Source organism: Pan paniscus, chromosome 23 (assembly GCF_029289425.2).
Source record: "Pan paniscus chromosome 23, NHGRI_mPanPan1-v2.0_pri, whole genome shotgun sequence".
NCBI lineage: Eukaryota > Metazoa > Chordata > Mammalia > Primates > Hominidae > Pan > Pan paniscus.
In genome coordinates this window covers 46,923,706-46,941,453 of record NC_085927.1, presented here as the reverse complement: position 1 = coordinate 46,941,453, position 17,748 = coordinate 46,923,706, and the positions used below count along the sequence as shown (strand labels likewise).

At 54.9% G+C, this 17,748-nt stretch overlaps 1 protein-coding gene across 1 annotated transcript in view; it reads left to right on the top strand.

Moving 5' to 3' along the window:
• TMPRSS6 (transmembrane serine protease 6) overlaps positions 1 to 17,748 on the top strand; it is a 45,634-nt gene that overhangs the window by 25,863 nt on the left and 2,023 nt on the right. Inside the window, exons 9-16 of the mRNA XM_055105505.2 lie at positions 679 to 791; positions 1,114 to 1,223; positions 10,143 to 10,288; positions 10,715 to 10,813; positions 11,778 to 11,891; positions 14,183 to 14,299; positions 14,575 to 14,743; positions 15,879 to 16,150. Coding sequence (XP_054961480.2) covers positions 679 to 791; positions 1,114 to 1,223; positions 10,143 to 10,288; positions 10,715 to 10,813; positions 11,778 to 11,891; positions 14,183 to 14,299; positions 14,575 to 14,743; positions 15,879 to 16,150 — 1,140 coding nt within the window. The remainder of the gene's footprint in view (positions 1 to 678; positions 792 to 1,113; positions 1,224 to 10,142; positions 10,289 to 10,714; positions 10,814 to 11,777; positions 11,892 to 14,182; positions 14,300 to 14,574; positions 14,744 to 15,878; positions 16,151 to 17,748) is intronic.

The window sequence follows — 17,748 nt, the reverse complement described above, 5'->3', positions numbered from 1 at the left end:
TGCCTCACCCCTCTCCCCACTCTTCTCCCTCCCACTCAGGGTCCCAGCCCTCTTCTCGGTTTATCCCCAAACTGTCTGGCATAGACCTGGGTCCCCAGCTGGCCAAACTGGAGCGCTAAATGGGTAGCAGAGCTGTTCCCTTGGGAGTCTGACACAGGCTCGAGGCGGGAGGGAACAAAGGGCTTTGGGGGCCCTGGCCCAATGGAGAGATGGCCAGGGCAGGTGAGCATGCTCCTGTCCTGACCCCTGGACCCCTCAGTCTCTCACGGTGTAGCCTCAACCAAGCCACTCCTTTTCTCCGAACCTCATCTTGGAAAAGGGGAACAGCTCTCTCTCCCCCAGCCACCACCGTGAGGCCTGTGCAGGTGTGAATGCATTTTGTAAACTGGCGAGTGCTGTCCCGCAAATGTCAATAACTAACATGGATCGAGCACTTACTACATGCCAGGCCGTTTCAATGTTTATGTCTTTTTAATCCACTCTACTACCCTATGAGGTGTGTGCTATTACTGTCCTCATTTTACAGATGAGGAAACTGAGACCCAGGTTCACACAGTCACATTCAACCACAGCACTTTGCTGGCAGAGGTGGTAGGGGTGGTGGGGTTACAAGCTGCGCCAGCCTGCTGGGAGGTGGAGCCAGGGGACCCCTGTGTAACGGCTGCTCTCCTGGTCCAGCCTGTGAAGTGAACCTGACGCTGGACAACAGGCTCGACTCCCAGGGTGTCCTCAGCACCCCGTACTTCCCCAGCTACTACTCGCCCCAAACCCACTGCTCCTGGCACCTCACGGTGAGACCCCACCCTGCCTGCCCACCTGCCCTCTGCCCCAAGCACACTACAGGTCCCTGGTGACCCGGGATGAGAGGGGGCAGTGTCCCGCCTCTGCTGAAGCGCCCACAGGCTGAGCCCTGGGTACACATCCTGCCAGGGTGGAGAGGGCTGTGGGCGAGGTCTCCCTCTGTGGGTCACAGCAATGCCTGTTTGTTGAGTGACTGACAGACTTTAGCCCCACCTGGGATTCTGTGTTTCCTTCTCTTTGTTGTTAGGGAGGTGGGTTCACCAACCTGGCCACACCCCATGGGCCACCTGATGGCCCGCTCCTCCCTCCCAGGTGCCCTCTCTGGACTACGGCTTGGCCCTCTGGTTTGATGCCTATGCACTGAGGAGGCAGAAGTATGATTTGCCATGCACCCAGGGCCAGTGGACGATCCAGAACAGGAGGTACCACTTCCTCTCCTCCCTCTGGCTTCCTTTCCTCCCTCCCCCTCCCTCTCTTCCCTCCTCAACAGTGACCCCCTCATTGGAAGCCCAAGTCCCCAATCTCAGAGGGGCAGCAAGGGGAGCGAGCAGAGGCTGGGGCTGGTGTTGGGCCTGTTGCCCTTGACCTTGTCCTCGTCCCGTACTCCGCCCTGGCCCCGGCTTCCCCTCTGGCTTCCCCAGAGGTCTCAGACACGTTTGGTCATCAGACACCTTGGATGTTGATTCTAATTACAGCAAAATGGTCCCATCTTCTTGGGTGCTGTAACCCCCTCTGGCACCCTCCATCCTTCAATAAAATGTTTCCAGAGCCAAAGGACTCATGGGCACTTTGGTGCCTTCCCTCTAAACCCAAGGCGTACCATCAGAGGCGCCTCTCCCTTATCATGAACCCCTGCTGCACAGCCAGGCCCAATCCCATTGCACAGGGTAACATGGAAATCACGGGTGCCCTGGATCCCCCGAATCCCCAACGGGGCACTTGCCCTCTTCCCTGCTCTTGCCCTTGCCCCCTCTGGTAACTAAGTTTCTGACAAAGAAGTGAGTCCTTCCAGAGATGTGAGCAAGAGACAGTGGGGTTAGGCTAAGCGACTACCGTTGCCAGGGTCACTATGGCATGAGGCCAGTAAGTGCCCACTGGGCCTGGCCACCAGGAAGCCGTGGGTGGTGCCGATAGCTTCAGAGGCCTGGGCTGGGCAAGGAGGCAGGGAAACAGAGACAGGGTGTACGGACAGGTTTTCATTTGGGAAGAAAAGAGAACTAGGAAATTCAAGGAAGGGGACATTTAAGACGGGAGAGGTTCCATATCTCAAATGTGTGGATCATCCCAGCATCCCCAGAGGGAGAGAGAAGGAGGCTCAGGTGCAGGTAATATTGTTTAGAGCGGGGAGGGTGGGCAAGGGGAGAGGAAGGCCCTCCCATGGCTCCATTGTTGGGGAGCAGAGGTTTGGGGAGAGAGAAGAGGAATATTGAAGCAGCGATGGCAGAGCCAGGGAGACCCTTTCCCTGGGAATCCGGGGTGAAAACGGTCATCGTGTCAGCGTCAGGAAAGAGGAGACTCTATCCTTCATCGCAGGTTGGGCCTCTGCCCTCCCTTCCAACCTCGGAATTCTGGGGGCCTAATGGGTTCAGAGTCTAGTATGAAAGATTTGTCATTTCTTGATTTCACAGAGTTTGAATATCTAAGATGCCAGTCTTGGAAGATGCCAAAATTGGAAGGCTCTGGGGCTCTAGAATTCTTGGATTTCTGGGGTCTGTGTTCCCAATCACCAACACTTGTAATTTGCTTGTTGGCTGATCCTATTCAAAAGGATCATCCAGACAAAAGGTGATGAAGAATGACAAGGTTTGCTTGACTCCTTTTTGCAATTTATCTGGGACTAGGATTAAAAGAAAGGAGAAGAAATACTCATGGTATGATTTAGGGCTATGCTGTTGGGGCTAACATGGGGAGTGACTTTGGGCCTGTGCTGTTGGGGGTGATATGGCGAAGCAGTGCCTTCAGGGCTTTGCATTTGGTGGTGATATGCTGATGGAGTGTGACATCAGGCCTGTGCTGCTGGGGTGACATGCTGGTTCAGTGATGTCAGGCCTATGCTGTCTGGAGAGCAGAAGGCTTCTGTAGCATGATGGGGGCACCTCTGGGAACGGCTGCCCTGACCCCTCGTGGAGCTCGCTTGAGGCCTCCTTGCTACTCACCTAGGCTGGGGATGGCTGGCTTCACCCCCGCTCACAGGAACCCGCAGGGTGACCCTGAGATGGATCCATGATTCACAGTTCTGCGAATGAGGAGAACATGTTTTCCTGCCTCCCTCCCTACCCCAGAGCTGAACTTTATGTCTTAGGGAGGCCCAGAAAGGAGAAGGAACAGTCTTGGGTCTGACACTCCCTGTCTCATCCCTCACCCCCTTGGCGACTCCATTTGCCAGAGGGGGGGCCCCAGCATACAGGGGTTGTGGGGGGTTCGGTGGCCTGGAGTTAGGTGCTAAGACAGGCGTTCAGTGCATTGGCCCAACAACTTGTGTGGTCATTGGCGCCGTTCCCATTTCCCAGAGAAGGAAATCAAGGCTCAGCAGGATTAGGTGGCACGCAGATGGGTCCACAGATGGGGTCTCTCCCATACCCCCAACAGCCACAAACAGCAGGCCAAAGGATGCTCCACCCCATGCTTCCTGTGGGAAGGCCCTCCTCCCTCCCTGATGCAGTTGGGCAAGGGTCTGGGTACTGGGGAGACATGGACTTCGTGAGCTACCTTTTGGTGTGGACAGAGAGAGTGTGGAACACGGATGTGAGAGTCTTTTCCCTAATCCAAAGGAATGATGCCTCGATGGTGAATTTGAGGCACGAGAACAGCTTCCAACAGGGTGGAGGGATCTCACCAGAGTCTGAGCACCATCGAGCTATAGAATGTGTGGGCTGAACTGGTCCTAGCACCCAACCTATGGTACAGGTGGGGAAACTGGGACCAGCAAGGGCTAAGGACTTGGCCTCTTGTCCCTGTCTTTTCTGCCTTTCAGTGGTGGAGATGGGCTTCAGGGTGTAGCCAAGCGGTGGCTGGGTGGTGAAGATGAGGCCTGACAGCTCCCTGTGCCCCCACAGCTCCCCCTCTCTCTGTTCAGTCCTCCCTTGCCACACGGGAGTGGAAGTGCTCAGCAGGGGCTGGCATCAGGGTTTGCATGGATCCCTAGATGCACCCCCTTCCTCGTCTGTGAAACAAGGGGTTCAGGCCAGCCCAGGGCCCCAATCTTTGATTGCTTACCCATCAGGAAGCTATTGTCTCCCATACAAGTTGGTTTATTAATTCCTGGCCAAACGCCATTCCAAGTCAGGCTGGTGAGGTGGAAAGCGCTTAAGTGTCGAAGCCACACAGGCCAGGGCTCAGCACCTGTCTCCTCTGCTTCCTACCTGGGCGAGGACTTACATCTCCCAGCCTCAGGTAACTCATCTGAAAAACGGGCATGAAAGAGACCCCCGCCCTGGGAAGACTAAGTGAGACAATGCGTGGAGAACATTGCACACGCGGGCTTAGGTCAAGCACAACAAACCTGCGTTGATCACCGGCTGTCACTCCGCTCTGGGCAGGCACAAGCTGAGGGGTTTATGGTGCTGGCTCTTTCAGCCTCAACAACCCAACGAGGAAGCAGGTGCCTGTACTGCCTTCACAGACCAGTGAGACACCCAAGACACAGAGAGGCGAAGTAATTTGCACAAAGTCACCCAGCTCTTTGAGCCAGAGTTAAGACCAGGCAGCCTGATCTGGAGTGCACGTGGGTGCACAGATGCATGTCTGTGTGTGTGCGTGCATCCATGCATGTCTGTGCACATGTACGTGCATGTGTGTGTGGTCCACGTGTGCGATTCTTCCCTCTGAGCCTCTAGCGGCCCATGCCAGCTGGTGACTCCCTCAGCCAAGGCATCCCCAGCCAACCCACTGGCATCTGGGTGGGGGGATCGACAGTTTCTGTGGCTGTCCCACCAGTTCCAGAGCAGCCTGGGAAGTCCCAGCCCTTTCTTCTCAGACTTTCATTAAGGGTCCAGGGTCCCCAGGGGCAGACTCTTGTCCCCTCCCCGCAGACTCCTCCTGTGTGAATGAATGTGGAAGGGAAGGCAGAGGTGGCACCTGCGAACCATCCGCACTGGGCCACTGTGCCCTCTAGTTATGATCATGGGCGATAGTGATCATCCCATGTAGATGCTGAGAAATTCTTAGAATGAGCATTTGTTGGAAATCTGCTTGTGTGGGTGGCAAAGACATGAGAGGTCTAGGGAAGAGCAGATTTTCAGACAAGGCACTTTAGGGAGGGGGAGGTACAGCCCTTGGGCCCAGAATGCCCATTGATGGAGAGGGCGGGTCAGGGGAGAGGGTATCTTAACCCTCAAGTGCCAGCATAGTGATGAGGAAAGGCTGGCCTGGTGGGCCCCCCATGGACTAAGCATCCTTAGGCACTTCACCTGACTCCTCTGAGACTGTGGTGCCTCCTTCACCCCTGACCTGCCTGCTTTCTACCTAGCTTCTCCCGGTGCCCACTTGAGCCCAGCTGAGGCCTCAGGCCCTTGAGTGGCCTGGGAGTGGTAGAGGGACTTGGCCCGTGAGATCTGGCCACGGCTGCTCCATTTCGCCGAAGCCACTCTCACGGGCTGCCACCGAAGCACAGGCTTCCCCCTTTCCGGGAACCTGCCTCCTGCCAGCTTCCTCTCCTGTGACATCACTTCTCTTGTGATTCGCCCCACCATTTCCACTCACTCCCAGCCAGTGGGGACAGGCAGAACCATGGGTTCCCTAGGCCAGCTGGAGCCACCCCCGACCCGGCCTGGCCTGGCTATGGGGTGGCCCTTGTGTTCTCCGGAGCGCTAGTGGCCAGCACAGGCGGCAGCCACAGACACTTAGTAGGAACTTCAGTGTGGCTGACCTGAGCTGGGCTGGCCGTGCAGGAGAGCGCAAGCTGCTTCCTCCATGAGCTCACAGCCTGACGTCAGCAAGTGCTTCAAAGAAGTCATTTCCTATGCATGCCTTAAACCATGCCACAAGGGAGATACGATCACCCCTGTTTTACAAATGTGAAAACTAAAGCTTGCTGAGGGTGACCCAAGGTCACACAGCTTGTTCCTGGGGCAAAGCCAGGCTGCCAATTCAGCTCTGCAGCCCCAGGTCTAGAGCTCTGGCAATGCCAGGTGCTGCTCTCCTCCCCTCTTCAGCACTTGCCTTCTGTGACCCTCCTTCCCCTTTAACCTGTCTGTAGGTAAGGGCACGGGGGTGTGCATTCATCCACCCACGCACCCTTCTTTCCTTCTTCCTTCTTGTGTTCTCCCCACCCTTCCATCCATCCACCCATCCATGCATCTATCCCTCCAGGCAGTACATCCTGACAGGGTCCCTGTCTACCTCCTGGATGAGGCAAGAAGGAAATATTCCCCATATCCAGAGAGGTGAGGAAGCAAGGCAGGCCACACGGTGCAAAAATGTGCCTTCAGACACTCAGTACTTTGTAGCCAAGATGAACTGGCAGGCATCGCAGCAGTCAGGCTTCTGGTGCTTCTTGGAGGGGGCTAGAGGGGAGCACTTGTTGGATGGGAGGCACTGGAGAGCCAGAGAATGTGCACCCTCCCCCAGAGAGTTCTGCAGCAGAAACAGAAAACTCAGATGGGCCAAGGGGCCAGGCCAGGGCTAGAGTCTATGATGGGGGGTAGGGTAGTCCAGTGGTGTTTTCGGGGCTTTTCTTTCTTTCTTTCTTTCTTTCTTTCTTTCTTTCTTTCTTTCTTTCTTTCTTTCTTTCTTTCTTTTCTCCTTCTCCTTCTCCTTCTTCTTCTTCCTCTTCTTTCTCTTTCTTCTTTCTTCTTCCTTATTCTACTTTTCCCTTCTTCTCCCTTCCTCCTCTTCTCCTTCTTCTCCTTCTCTTCCTTCTACTCCTCCTTCTTCTCCTCCTCCTTCTCCTCATTCTCTTTCTCCTTTCTTCCTCTTCATCTTTTCTTCTCCTCCTCCTCCTCCTTCCTCTTCCTCTTCCTCTTCTCCTTCTAGAGGAGCAGGAATCTGGATTATTATGTGAAATTAGCTCGTGACTCAATGAAGTAATTTCTACATGGTGCATAAACAGATTGTCTTTACGCTGAGTGACTCCGCTTGGGCCACTAGATTTCAGCCGCTGCCTTGAATTCCTCTCTGGCGCTTTCTAAGCAGACGCTTGTTCCAGGGATTCCACCACCTCTACCCGTGCTCCAGGCCTCCAGAGTGAGAACCAAACACCGCCCAGACAGACAGGTTCCCGGGTACACGGTGAGGCCCTGGGGAAAGGTTGCTGCCAGCTACAGACTGGTTCTAGGACTCTCCCTGGAGGTTGAGAGAACTTCCTGTAGCAGGCACAGGTGTTTTTGCCTTACAGCCCCTGCCCAAGGCTTGGGTGACACTACAGGTCCTCAACGCAGTTGCTTCTAGGGTGAAACGTTCCACTCCCCTCCAACCCTGGCTTGGGTTCCTTCTCTGTCTCTCCACAATCTCCCTGTGACTGTGGGAGGGACATCCCAAGGCCCATGGGATGCGCTTGACTCCTCATTCCCCGCACTAGTCCTTCCCAACCCCTGGCTCCCCTGTCTACTTCCTGAGGTCCTTCTGTGAGGAAAACAATCCATGATAACTTTATAGACAAACAGACATCAAAACCTGCGTTTCTTGGGTTTTACGAGGGCAAGAGGGCCAGGCTTGCTCAGGGGCGCCCCCTGGCGGTGCCTCGTCCCCCACCGGCCCTGCTGGGCTGGGGGAACCATGGTGGGGGGTGGCGGCTCCCAACCTGTTCTGCCTCAGGACCCAGTCACTCTCCGCAAAATGACTGAGTACCCTAAAGAGTTTTTGCTTATACAGGTTATAGATCTATACTTGCAGCATTAGAAATTGAAACAAAATTTTAAAATGTTTATTAATTCTCTTAATATAATTATAAGCCCATTACACATTTGAATATAAATAACATTCTATGAAAATTAGTTGCATCCTCCAAAAGTAAAAACATTTAGTGACAAGAGTGCTGTCATTTTACATTTTTGTACATTTCTTTAACAACTGGCTTCACAGACCACAGGCGGGACCTTCGAATCTGCCTCCGAGTTCAATCAGTCCCGATGTCACACATCAGTCTCTGGAAAACTCGCCTGTCACCTTACGAGAGAATGAGGGCAAAAAAGGCAAATGACATCTGAGTGTTACTATAAAAATGACTTTTGGACCCCCAGGGGTCCCCTGACTGTGCTTTGAGAACTGCTGGTTGGTGTAAGGGTAAGATCGTGGTCACTGTGGCCAGATAGACTTAGGGGGGTGCCAGAGTCTAGGCCAGGCGTGTGGAGGACATGGGGCATGTAAGGGGCTCAGACCTCAGAGCTCCTGTTGCGGTGGGAATTCGGAGCCCTCCCCTTAAGCAAGCTAGGTGAGCTCTTCTGGGTCCTGAGGCAAGATTCTGGCTCTACCTTGGCTCCTGCACTCTTGAGCCTCATCTGTAAAATGGGATGACAGCAATTCCTCCCTCCCTAGGTGGAGGTGCTGCTTGAACCTCAGAATCCCCGTGCAACGAGGCCTTGTGATGCCATAGCCAATGAGGCTCAGCCCCAGCCACACACCTGGAGATGTTAAAACAGCCTCAAAGCTCATCTTCAGCTGTTCGGTGGCTAAGGAATTGATTAACTTATTGAACGGTTAAGTGCTTACCACATTCTAGAAGTTCTGGGGAAGTGCCTGGCCCTTGGGAATCATGGCCGGCTCCGCAAGGTGTTGGATTTGCTGTGGGATGTCCCCACTGGCCTTCAGGGGCATTCCTGATGCTCTCTGGATTTCCATCTGCTTTCTCTGCCAGGGGCATTTTCGGCTCTCCCTGCAGATTTTCAACCTGCGCCCTGAGTGTGTTTCCCCCATCTGCAAAGCACTCTGATTTGCTCTGTGGAGGGCATTTCTATGAGCTGATGAAGCTGTCCCCATCTGTTCTGCAAGGGTGTCCCACCTGGGATGAAAAGGAACCCCCGGCTGCTGTGGAGGGAGGGTCCCACTGTCCTGGGGGAGTGGCTGCACCCACTCTGTGAAGTCATGCCACTGCCCACTTGCTCTGTGGGGTGAGGTGCACCGGACTCTCTGCAGGAGGAACCCCTGGGCCCGTGCCCTGGAGATGGGAGGGCTCCTACCTGTTCTCTGGTAGGAGAGAAAGACTCAGCCTCTCTGGAGATTCCCCCACCTGCTCTGTTTGAACAACGGTATCTTCTTGGTGGTGGTGTGGCAGGGGTGCAGGGGCGGTGTTGTCCAGCAGGGATGTGAGGGTGCTCCCACAGCTGGGGGTGGTCCCACCCCGTGTGGCCATGCACAGAGAAGGTGCTGCCCATCAGCACTAAGCTACTGGTCATGGGAGAAGGACTGGTCCTTCCCTCAAGCCCACAGTGTCACAGGGAGGCAGGAGGGTTGGTGCCTAAATGGGGAGCACTGCTGCCCCCTCGTCCCACACCAAGCTCAAGGCAAATGACCGTGCACATCTGTGGACAGTGGGGCAGTCAAGGGCTTTTGCCTCAACTGACACATTGAAGCCTTTTGTCAGATTCAAGGTCAACAGAAATAATTTTTCCTTTCTTTCTTTCTCTCTTTCTTTTCTTTTCTTTTTTCTTTCCCTCCCTCCCTCCCTTTCTTTCTCTTTCTTCTTTCTTTTCTTTCTTTCTTTCTCTTTCTTTCTTTTTCCCTCCCTCCCTTCCTTCTTTCCCTCCTTCCTTCCTTCCTTCCTTCTGTCTCTTTCTTTCTTTTTTTGATGTACTTTCGTTCTTATTGCCCAGGCTGGAGTGCAATGGCACGATCTCGGCTCACCGCAACCTCTGCCTCCTGGGTTCAAGCGATTCTCCTGCTTCAGCCTCCTGAGTAGCTGGGATTACAAGCATGTGCCACCATGCCTGGCTAATTTTGTATTTTTAGTAGCAACGGGGTTTCTCCATGTTGGTCAGGCTGGTCTCGAACTCCCGACCTCAGGTGATCCACCCACCTCAGCCTCCCAAAGTGCTGGGATTATAGGTGTGAGCCACTGCGCCCAGCCAATTTTTCTTGTTTTATAAGGGAGGAAGGTGAGGCTCAAAGAAGGACCCTGACTTGCTAGAACCTCACAGTTCACAGGTGACTGTGACTAGAATTGAGTTTTATCTGGCAGGCAATGGGGAGCCATTGAAGATTTTTGAGCAGGGCAGTGACATAGCCAGGCTACTTTCTAGAATATGACTCTGGGGGTGAGCACTCATCTAAGGGAGAAATTAGGGCAGAGGAGGCACAGCGAGCGTGCAGCTCCCCGTGCCCCTCTGGCTGCCTGTCCTTGCTCTGTCTGTGCACGGGACCCAGGAGACCAGCCAGTGCAGCCCTGAGTCGTCTCTGATTCCCCCTAGGCTGTGTGGCTTGCGCATCCTGCAGCCCTACGCCGAGAGGATCCCCGTGGTGGCCACGGCCGGGATCACCATCAACTTCACCTCCCAGATCTCCCTCACTGGGCCCGGTGTGCGGGTGCACTATGGCTTGTACAACCAGTCGGACCGTGAGTATGGGCAGCTGGGGGAACCCCCTGCAGCAACTCGCTGCCTCTTAGCCATCCCTGGAACCACCAAGGGGGCTGTGGGCAGCTGCTTATGAGGCTGAACAAAAGGAGAGAGAGAGAGAGTGTGTGTGTGTGTGTGCTTGCACAAATTTATGCAGCTTTGTGTGCCCACGTGTGCAAGGCAGCCAGAAGGGTTTGCAGGAATACACACTCATACATATCCACGTGTGTGTTGTGTATTCTGTGTGTGTGTCTGGATATGTATGTCTGCTTGGACTGTGTACACAGGTGCCCAGGACCACGTCTGTGGGTGCCTGTCCATGCGCGTGTGAGTGAACAGGTGCATGCGTGTCTTTGTGCGCCTTCGCGGCTACGCATGGCCTAATGGCACCCTGCCTGCCTCCACGGTCCCCTGTGGTTTTGCAGCCTGCCCTGGAGAGTTCCTCTGTTCTGTGAATGGACTCTGTGTCCCTGCCTGTGATGGGGTCAAGGACTGCCCCAACGGCCTGGATGAGAGAAACTGCGGTGAGTAACCCGCTCGCGCATCCCTCCTCTCCCTGCCCATCCCTTCTCCTTCCTCACCTTTCCTGCTCTGAGCTGAGTGGAGACCCCACTTCTACATGCAGCTTCCATTATGAGCACCCAGGAAGTGGGGTTCTCTCACTGTGCCGGGGTGGCAAAATGAGACAGACCAGCAATGCAGCCTCCCCGAGACCACCTCGTGGGACAGTGGCAGGGAGAAGTGGGGAGCCAGGTCTCCTGACTTCCAGCTCAGGGCCATCACCCCCAGCCCCTGTCCCAGCCAGCCTTCCAGGAAGGAACAGAATGGGTGAGGGAGATGTCCCCCTCCTCTGCCCTGTCAAAGGTTTAAATATGTGGGAAGAGGGAAGCGAGATGTTCATGGCGGGGGGATGATCCTGCCATGGTGCTGGGGGAGGTACCTCATATTCGGAAACTGAACATCTGGCTTCAAGTTCTGGCTCAGCCAAGTGACCTTGGACGAGTCACCTCATCTGTTTCCACCAGTGAAATGGGGTATCTCACAGGGTTGCTGTGAAACTTTGGGTGTAAAATAGCAGAGAAAGAGGCCGGGCGCAGTGGCTCATGCCTGTAATCCTAGCACTTTGGGAGGCTTAGTCGAGCGGATCACCTGAGGTCAGGAGTTCAAGATCAGCCTGGCCAACATGGTGAAACCCCATCTCTACTAAAAATACAATAATTAGCTGGGCGTGGTAGCAGGAGCCTGTAATTAATCTCAGCTACTCGGGAGTCTGAGGCAGGAGAATCGCTTGGACCTGGGAGGTTGCAGTGAGATCATGCCATTGCACTCCAGCCTTCGTGACAAGAGCGAGACATAAAAATAAAGTAGCAGAGAAAGAGATTTGTGATTGGTAACGTGCAATACAGCACACCTTCTACAGGCATCGCCAAGCCCCGTCTGGCTCCTCTGGCTTCCTCCCACCTCTCCCCTCTCTGTGTCCCCACACAGTTTGCAGAGCCACATTCCAGTGCAAAGAGGACAGCACATGCATCTCACTGCTCAAGGTCTGTGATGGGCAGCCTGATTGTCTCAATGGCAGCGATGAGGAGCAGTGCCAGGAAGGTAGGGCAGGGCCTGGCCGAGTGTCTGGAGGGACACCAAAGGCAGTCTAGGCCTGCTACATGCTTCAGCAAAGGTTTCTAGCTTCTCCTCTCAACACCCACCAACCCCTCTATATTTACATCTGTATGTCTGTCCATCCATCCATCCATCCATCCATCCATCCATCCATCCATCCATCCATCTTCTGGTCTCCTATCACCGTCTGTCCATTGATTCATACAGCTACCCATTTATCTATGCATCTACTGACCTGTGCAACCATCAATCTCCCTATCATCAAACTGTCAATCTACCCATTTATTGGTTTGGCTGACTACCGGTCTGTATGGCCACTGTTCCATCCATCCATCCATCCATCCATCCATCCATCATCCATCCACCCACCCACCCATCCACCCATCCATCATCCATCCGTCCATCATCCATCCATCCATCATCCATCTATCCATCCATCCATCCATCATCCATCCATCCACCCATCATCCATCCATCCATCATCCATCCATCATCCATCTATCCATCCATCATCCATCCACCCATCCATCATCCACCCATCGATCATCCATCTGTCCATCATCCATCCATCCATCATCCATCTATCCATCCATTCATCCATCCATCATCCATGCATCATCCATGCATCATCCATCCATCCATCATCCATCTATCCATCCATCCTTCATCCATCCATCCATCATCTGTCCGTCCATCATCCATCCATCCATCCATCATCCATCCATCCATCATCCATCCGTCCATCACCCATCCATCCATCCATCCATCATCCATCCATCCATCCATCATCCATCCATCATCCATCCGTCCATCATCCATCCATCCATCCATCATCCATCTATCCATCCATCCATCATCCATCCGTCCATCATCCATCCATCCATCCATCCATCATCCATCCATTCATCCATCATCCATCTGTCCATCGTCTATCCATCCATCATCCATCACCCATCCATCCATCCATCCATCCATCATCCATCCAGCCATCATCCATCGATCCATCATCCATCCATCCATGCACCCATCCATCATCCATCCATCCATCCACCATCCATCCATCCATCATCCATCCATCCATGCACCCATCCATCATCCATCCATCCATCCATCCATCATCCATCCATCCATCCATCCATCCATCATCCATCCATCCATCATCCGTTCATCCATCATCCATCCATTCATCCATCATCCATCCATCCATCATCCATCCATCATCCATCCATTCATCCATCATCCATCCATCCATCATCCATCCATTCATCCATCCATCCACCATCCATCCATTCATCCATCAGCCATCCATCCATCCATGCACCCATCCATCATCCATCCATCCATCATCCATCCATCATCCATCCATCATCCATCCATCATCCACCCATCCATCATCCATCCATCCATCTACCCATCCATCCACCCATCCACTGATCTCCCTAGCCCCGTCTGTCCACTGGTCCTTACATCCACGCGTTTATCCAACCTTCTAGCTGTCTGTCAGTCTCCCTAATGGACCACCACTCCACCCATTGGCTTGTCTTCTCAGTCTTCTGTCTGGGTCTATTTATCCATCCATCCATCTACCCATCCAACTGACCAACTGACCAACACTTGCAGGCTACCCAGTGATAGGCAAGGTGCAGTAAGGAAGTGAGAATAAAACAGCAGAGATGCAGGCCCTGACTTCCAAGCCTCATCTGTTAGTAGGAGGATATGATGGGTGACTCTCCTGCCTTGTAGGAAGATTGGAGGGCAGGGAGGAGGTCAGACATGAAAAGCTTCCTGGAGGAGGTAGGCGTTTGGCCCTTGGTGAGAGCTAAAACTTAAATAGGCAGGAGGAAAGGAGAGAGCAAAGACCAAGGGGTGGAGTGGAAAGTTCTTTACAGTGAAGAGCAGGGAGGAAAAGGTGGACAACCGGGCAGGGCCAGAGCCTGGGAGATTGCCAGGCTAGGTGGGGACCCTGGTCTAAAAGTGGAGGCACAGTTCTGCCTTGAAGTTCCACACTGGAGGGGGAGGCATGATCTTGTGGTCAGGATCTCCAGTCTGAGAATGGAGACACCACTTTGTGCTCAATAGGCCAGTCTGAGTGGAGGGGCTGTGGGGGCGGGGGGACATGGCCTGCTTTTAGGAGACCCTAAAGGAGACTCAGGAAAAGACTCTCTAGTCACCTCCTGGCTCTTCTGGCTCCATCGTTCCTGCACCCCACTTTGGAAGGTTTCCTTGGGGCTCAGAGACCCACCTTCTGTGCCCTGTCCCCATCCCTTCTGTCCCAGGGGTGCCATGTGGGACATTCACCTTCCAGTGTGAGGACCGGAGCTGCGTGAAGAAGCCCAACCCGCAATGTGATGGGCGGCCCGACTGCAGGGACGGCTCGGATGAGGAGCACTGTGGTGAGCACTGTGGTGAGCCCTGCCCGGCTGCCGGGGCCCTGGAGCTTGGGAGGGAGGGGGTGCCCACAGCAGGAAGCTGGAGGGAAATCTCACTGTTGTCCCCTGGTCTCTCTCTATCCCATCCTCTGCCCCCTTGCCTGGGTCCTGATGGTCTCTCGCCCTCCATCATTCTCCTGTTCTCTGTCTCTCCATCTCTTTCCTTTGCCCTTCCTCTCTGTCTGCTTCTCCCCTTCCCCTCCTCCTCTGTCCACCCCACCACCTGCCCCCATCCCCAGACTGTGGCCTCCAGGGCCCCTCCAGCCGCATTGTTGGTGGAGCTGTGTCCTCCGAGGGTGAGTGGCCATGGCAGGCCAGCCTCCAGGTTCGGGGTCGACACATCTGTGGGGGGGCCCTCATCGCTGACCGCTGGGTGATAACAGCTGCCCACTGCTTCCAGGAGGACAGGTGAGCGGGAGGGTGTGGGGGCCTAGGCAGTAAGAGACAAGGGCAGGGAAGGCCTGGTGGGAGGTGCACTGTGTCTGAGCTTTTTGCAGATAGAGGGAAGGGTGGTGGACCCCCCAGACAGGCTACTGTGACGTGAGTTCTAGTCCTGGCTCCACCAGGACCTTCTGGGTCCCCGGACACATTGTTCCACCTCTCTGCCATCTACTTTTGGTATCTTGCTTTAAGTTGGGCCAGTAATTCATTCATTCATCTCATTCACTCATTCAGCAACACTTGTGCTCCTACTATGTGCCAGGGGCTGTGCTAGACGCTGGGGATGCAGCAAAGGACAGAACTGCCCAACCTGGTCATAAGCTATGACACTCCCCGAGGTGTGACACGAGGAAGCAGGTGGGGCTGGGGAGCCCCCAGGGGACATCTCATCAGGCCTCATGGCCATCTTTCCCATCTGCTTGGTGGGCTGAAACCTCCCCCAATCCACCCCCAGACAGATCTGGGCTCCAGATCCCGCCCCCAGGCCCTGCACAGGGATCCCCTTTTGTATCCTCTCTGGGACGCAGGGCGCTCTGACCACCTAGCTCTCTTTAACCCCATCTCAGGCTCCCCACTGCCCTCAGGTAGAGGGTAGAGACCCGAAGGCTGCCCATCTGCCACCCAGGCAGCTGACTGCCGCAGTCCAATTCCTCCACGCTCAACTCCCACCCGCTCCCCACTAGGACCCACCAGCCTCAGGGAATTCAGAGCAGCCTGGGTCTGTAAAGCGCACAGGAAAAAAGAAATCTGTGTCGGGGGCCTGGCACTGTGCTACATTTTTTAGATACACGGTCTTATTGGATTCTCTCAAGAACATTCAAGTAGAAAATGCCATTCCCATTTGCAGATGAGGTGGCAGAGGCTTAGAGAGGCACACCCATGTCTAGGGAGGGATGAAGCTGGGGCGTGGAACCCAGGCAGGCCGAGTGGGTGAAGGCTGAACGCTGTACCACCAGCTAGGCGACCTTCAGGGAGGGAAGGGAGGGCTGGGTGTGGAGGGCACTGTCCCGGGCGGGGATCTGGCTATCTTGAGGGTCCCTGGATGGGGAGAGGCAGCTTCCTCCCACCTCACCCCACCCCACCCCACCCCACCCCACCCCAGCATGGCCTCCACGGTGCTGTGGACCGTGTTCCTGGGCAAGGTGTGGCAGAACTCGCGCTGGCCTGGAGAGGTGTCCTTCAAGGTGAGCCGCCTGCTCCTGCACCCGTACCACGAAGAGGACAGCCATGACTACGACGTGGCGCTGCTGCAGCTCGACCACCCGGTGGTGCGCTCGGCCGCCGTGCGCCCCGTCTGCCTGCCCGCGCGCTCCCACTTCTTCGAGCCCGGCCTGCACTGCTGGATTACGGGCTGGGGCGCCTTGCGCGAGGGCGGTGAGCAGCGGGGACTTGTGGCGGGAGGCGGAGGGAGACCGTGCGGATCTGCGCCGTAACACCTGGCCTGGAGAAGGGCGCGGCTGGGGGTCCCGGGGCTCCACCTCATAAGCCCTCTAGTGCTGGGATTCAAATTGGGCTGAATTTTACGGTAGAAAACCACCATTTAATGCGGCCCGTAGGCCCCTGCCCCTCCCCTCCTAGCTCTTCCCTTCCTTCTGGAAGGGCGTTATGTGTGGGGCAAAGGGGCAGGTCTGGGACGCCACTGCCCACGTGCAAGCTCCACCTGCTGCTCCTTGGGCTGCAAGGGTGGAAGGCTCTTAATTACTAGCACTTTCCACATCCAGGCTGGATTTTAGGGGAACTTGACTTCATATAATCCACCCAACAGCCCTATGGGCGGATGCTGTGGCCCTATTTTATGGATGGAGAAACCAAGGCTCAGAGACATGTTGCTGTAAGTCACACAGCCAGAGAGGACTGGAGCAGAGATTAGAACCCAGGGCTGGCTGCCTCCAGAGCCCCTGCTCTTCCTGCTACTGCTCTCAGAAACAGGGTCTCTCCCCTTTCTACGTTCACTGACCAGAGTCCCTGGCGGCCACCGCACAGTTTTGGGGACACAGACCCAGCTGGCAAACCTACAGACATGCCCTGCAGCGTTAGTGTTGGTGGCTTCAAAAATGTGTACAGTGACTTACAATCTGGAAGCAGGCGGGGCCGCAGAGATATTTTAAGGATGGGGAAACTGAGGCTCAGAGGAACAGTGACTTACCCAAGGGGATGGCAGTGGTCATGGCAAAGCAAAGGCTGGTTCATTCACTATTCCTTCACTCATTCAGTCACTCAATGACACTTTCTGAGCACCAAGTACGTACCAGGCATGGGGTTAGGGGAAGGGTACATAAGGATGAAGAGAGAACATTCTCAGGGGAGACAGACAGTGGTAAGAGCTGACATGGATGGGGAGATGCAGGAACAGTGGAGACACAGAGGAGGCTCCTGCCCAGCTAGGGTCAGGGGAGGCTTCCAGGGGAGGGTTGTTTAAGCTGAGGCCTGGAAGATGAGTTGGCAACATTCAGACAAAGGGGAAAGACATTCAGGTGAAGACACAGGTGCCAAGACAGGAAGATGTGAGAACATCCGCAGCCTGCCAGAGGGGCTGAGGTGGGGGGCAGGCGTGCCTGGGTGAGGAGCAACCAGAATGGCAGACAGAGCCTTGGGCGAGGAGCAACCAGAATGGCAGACAGGGCCTTGCCGGCCAGCGTAAGGATCTTGGGCCAGGAGTTCTCCCTCCTACCTGCACCTTAGAACCATACGGGGAGTTTCAAGAAAAACTGCGTATCAAGGCTCCCCGGGGGACTGTGATATGCAGCCCTCGTGGAGAAGCGCTAGGGCAGACTGCAGAGTTGGGGCACTGCAGAGTTCTAAGGAAACCATGAAGGGGTCAGATGTGGGCTTCGGAGACATCCGCAGGTGCTGTAACAGAGCAGCGAGGAGCCAGCCAGAGCCCAGAGGTGCCTCAGCAGACAGAGGTGGGGGACAAGAAGCTGGAGGAAGACACTCATCCACACGGGCTTTTTTCTTTTTTTTTGTTTTTT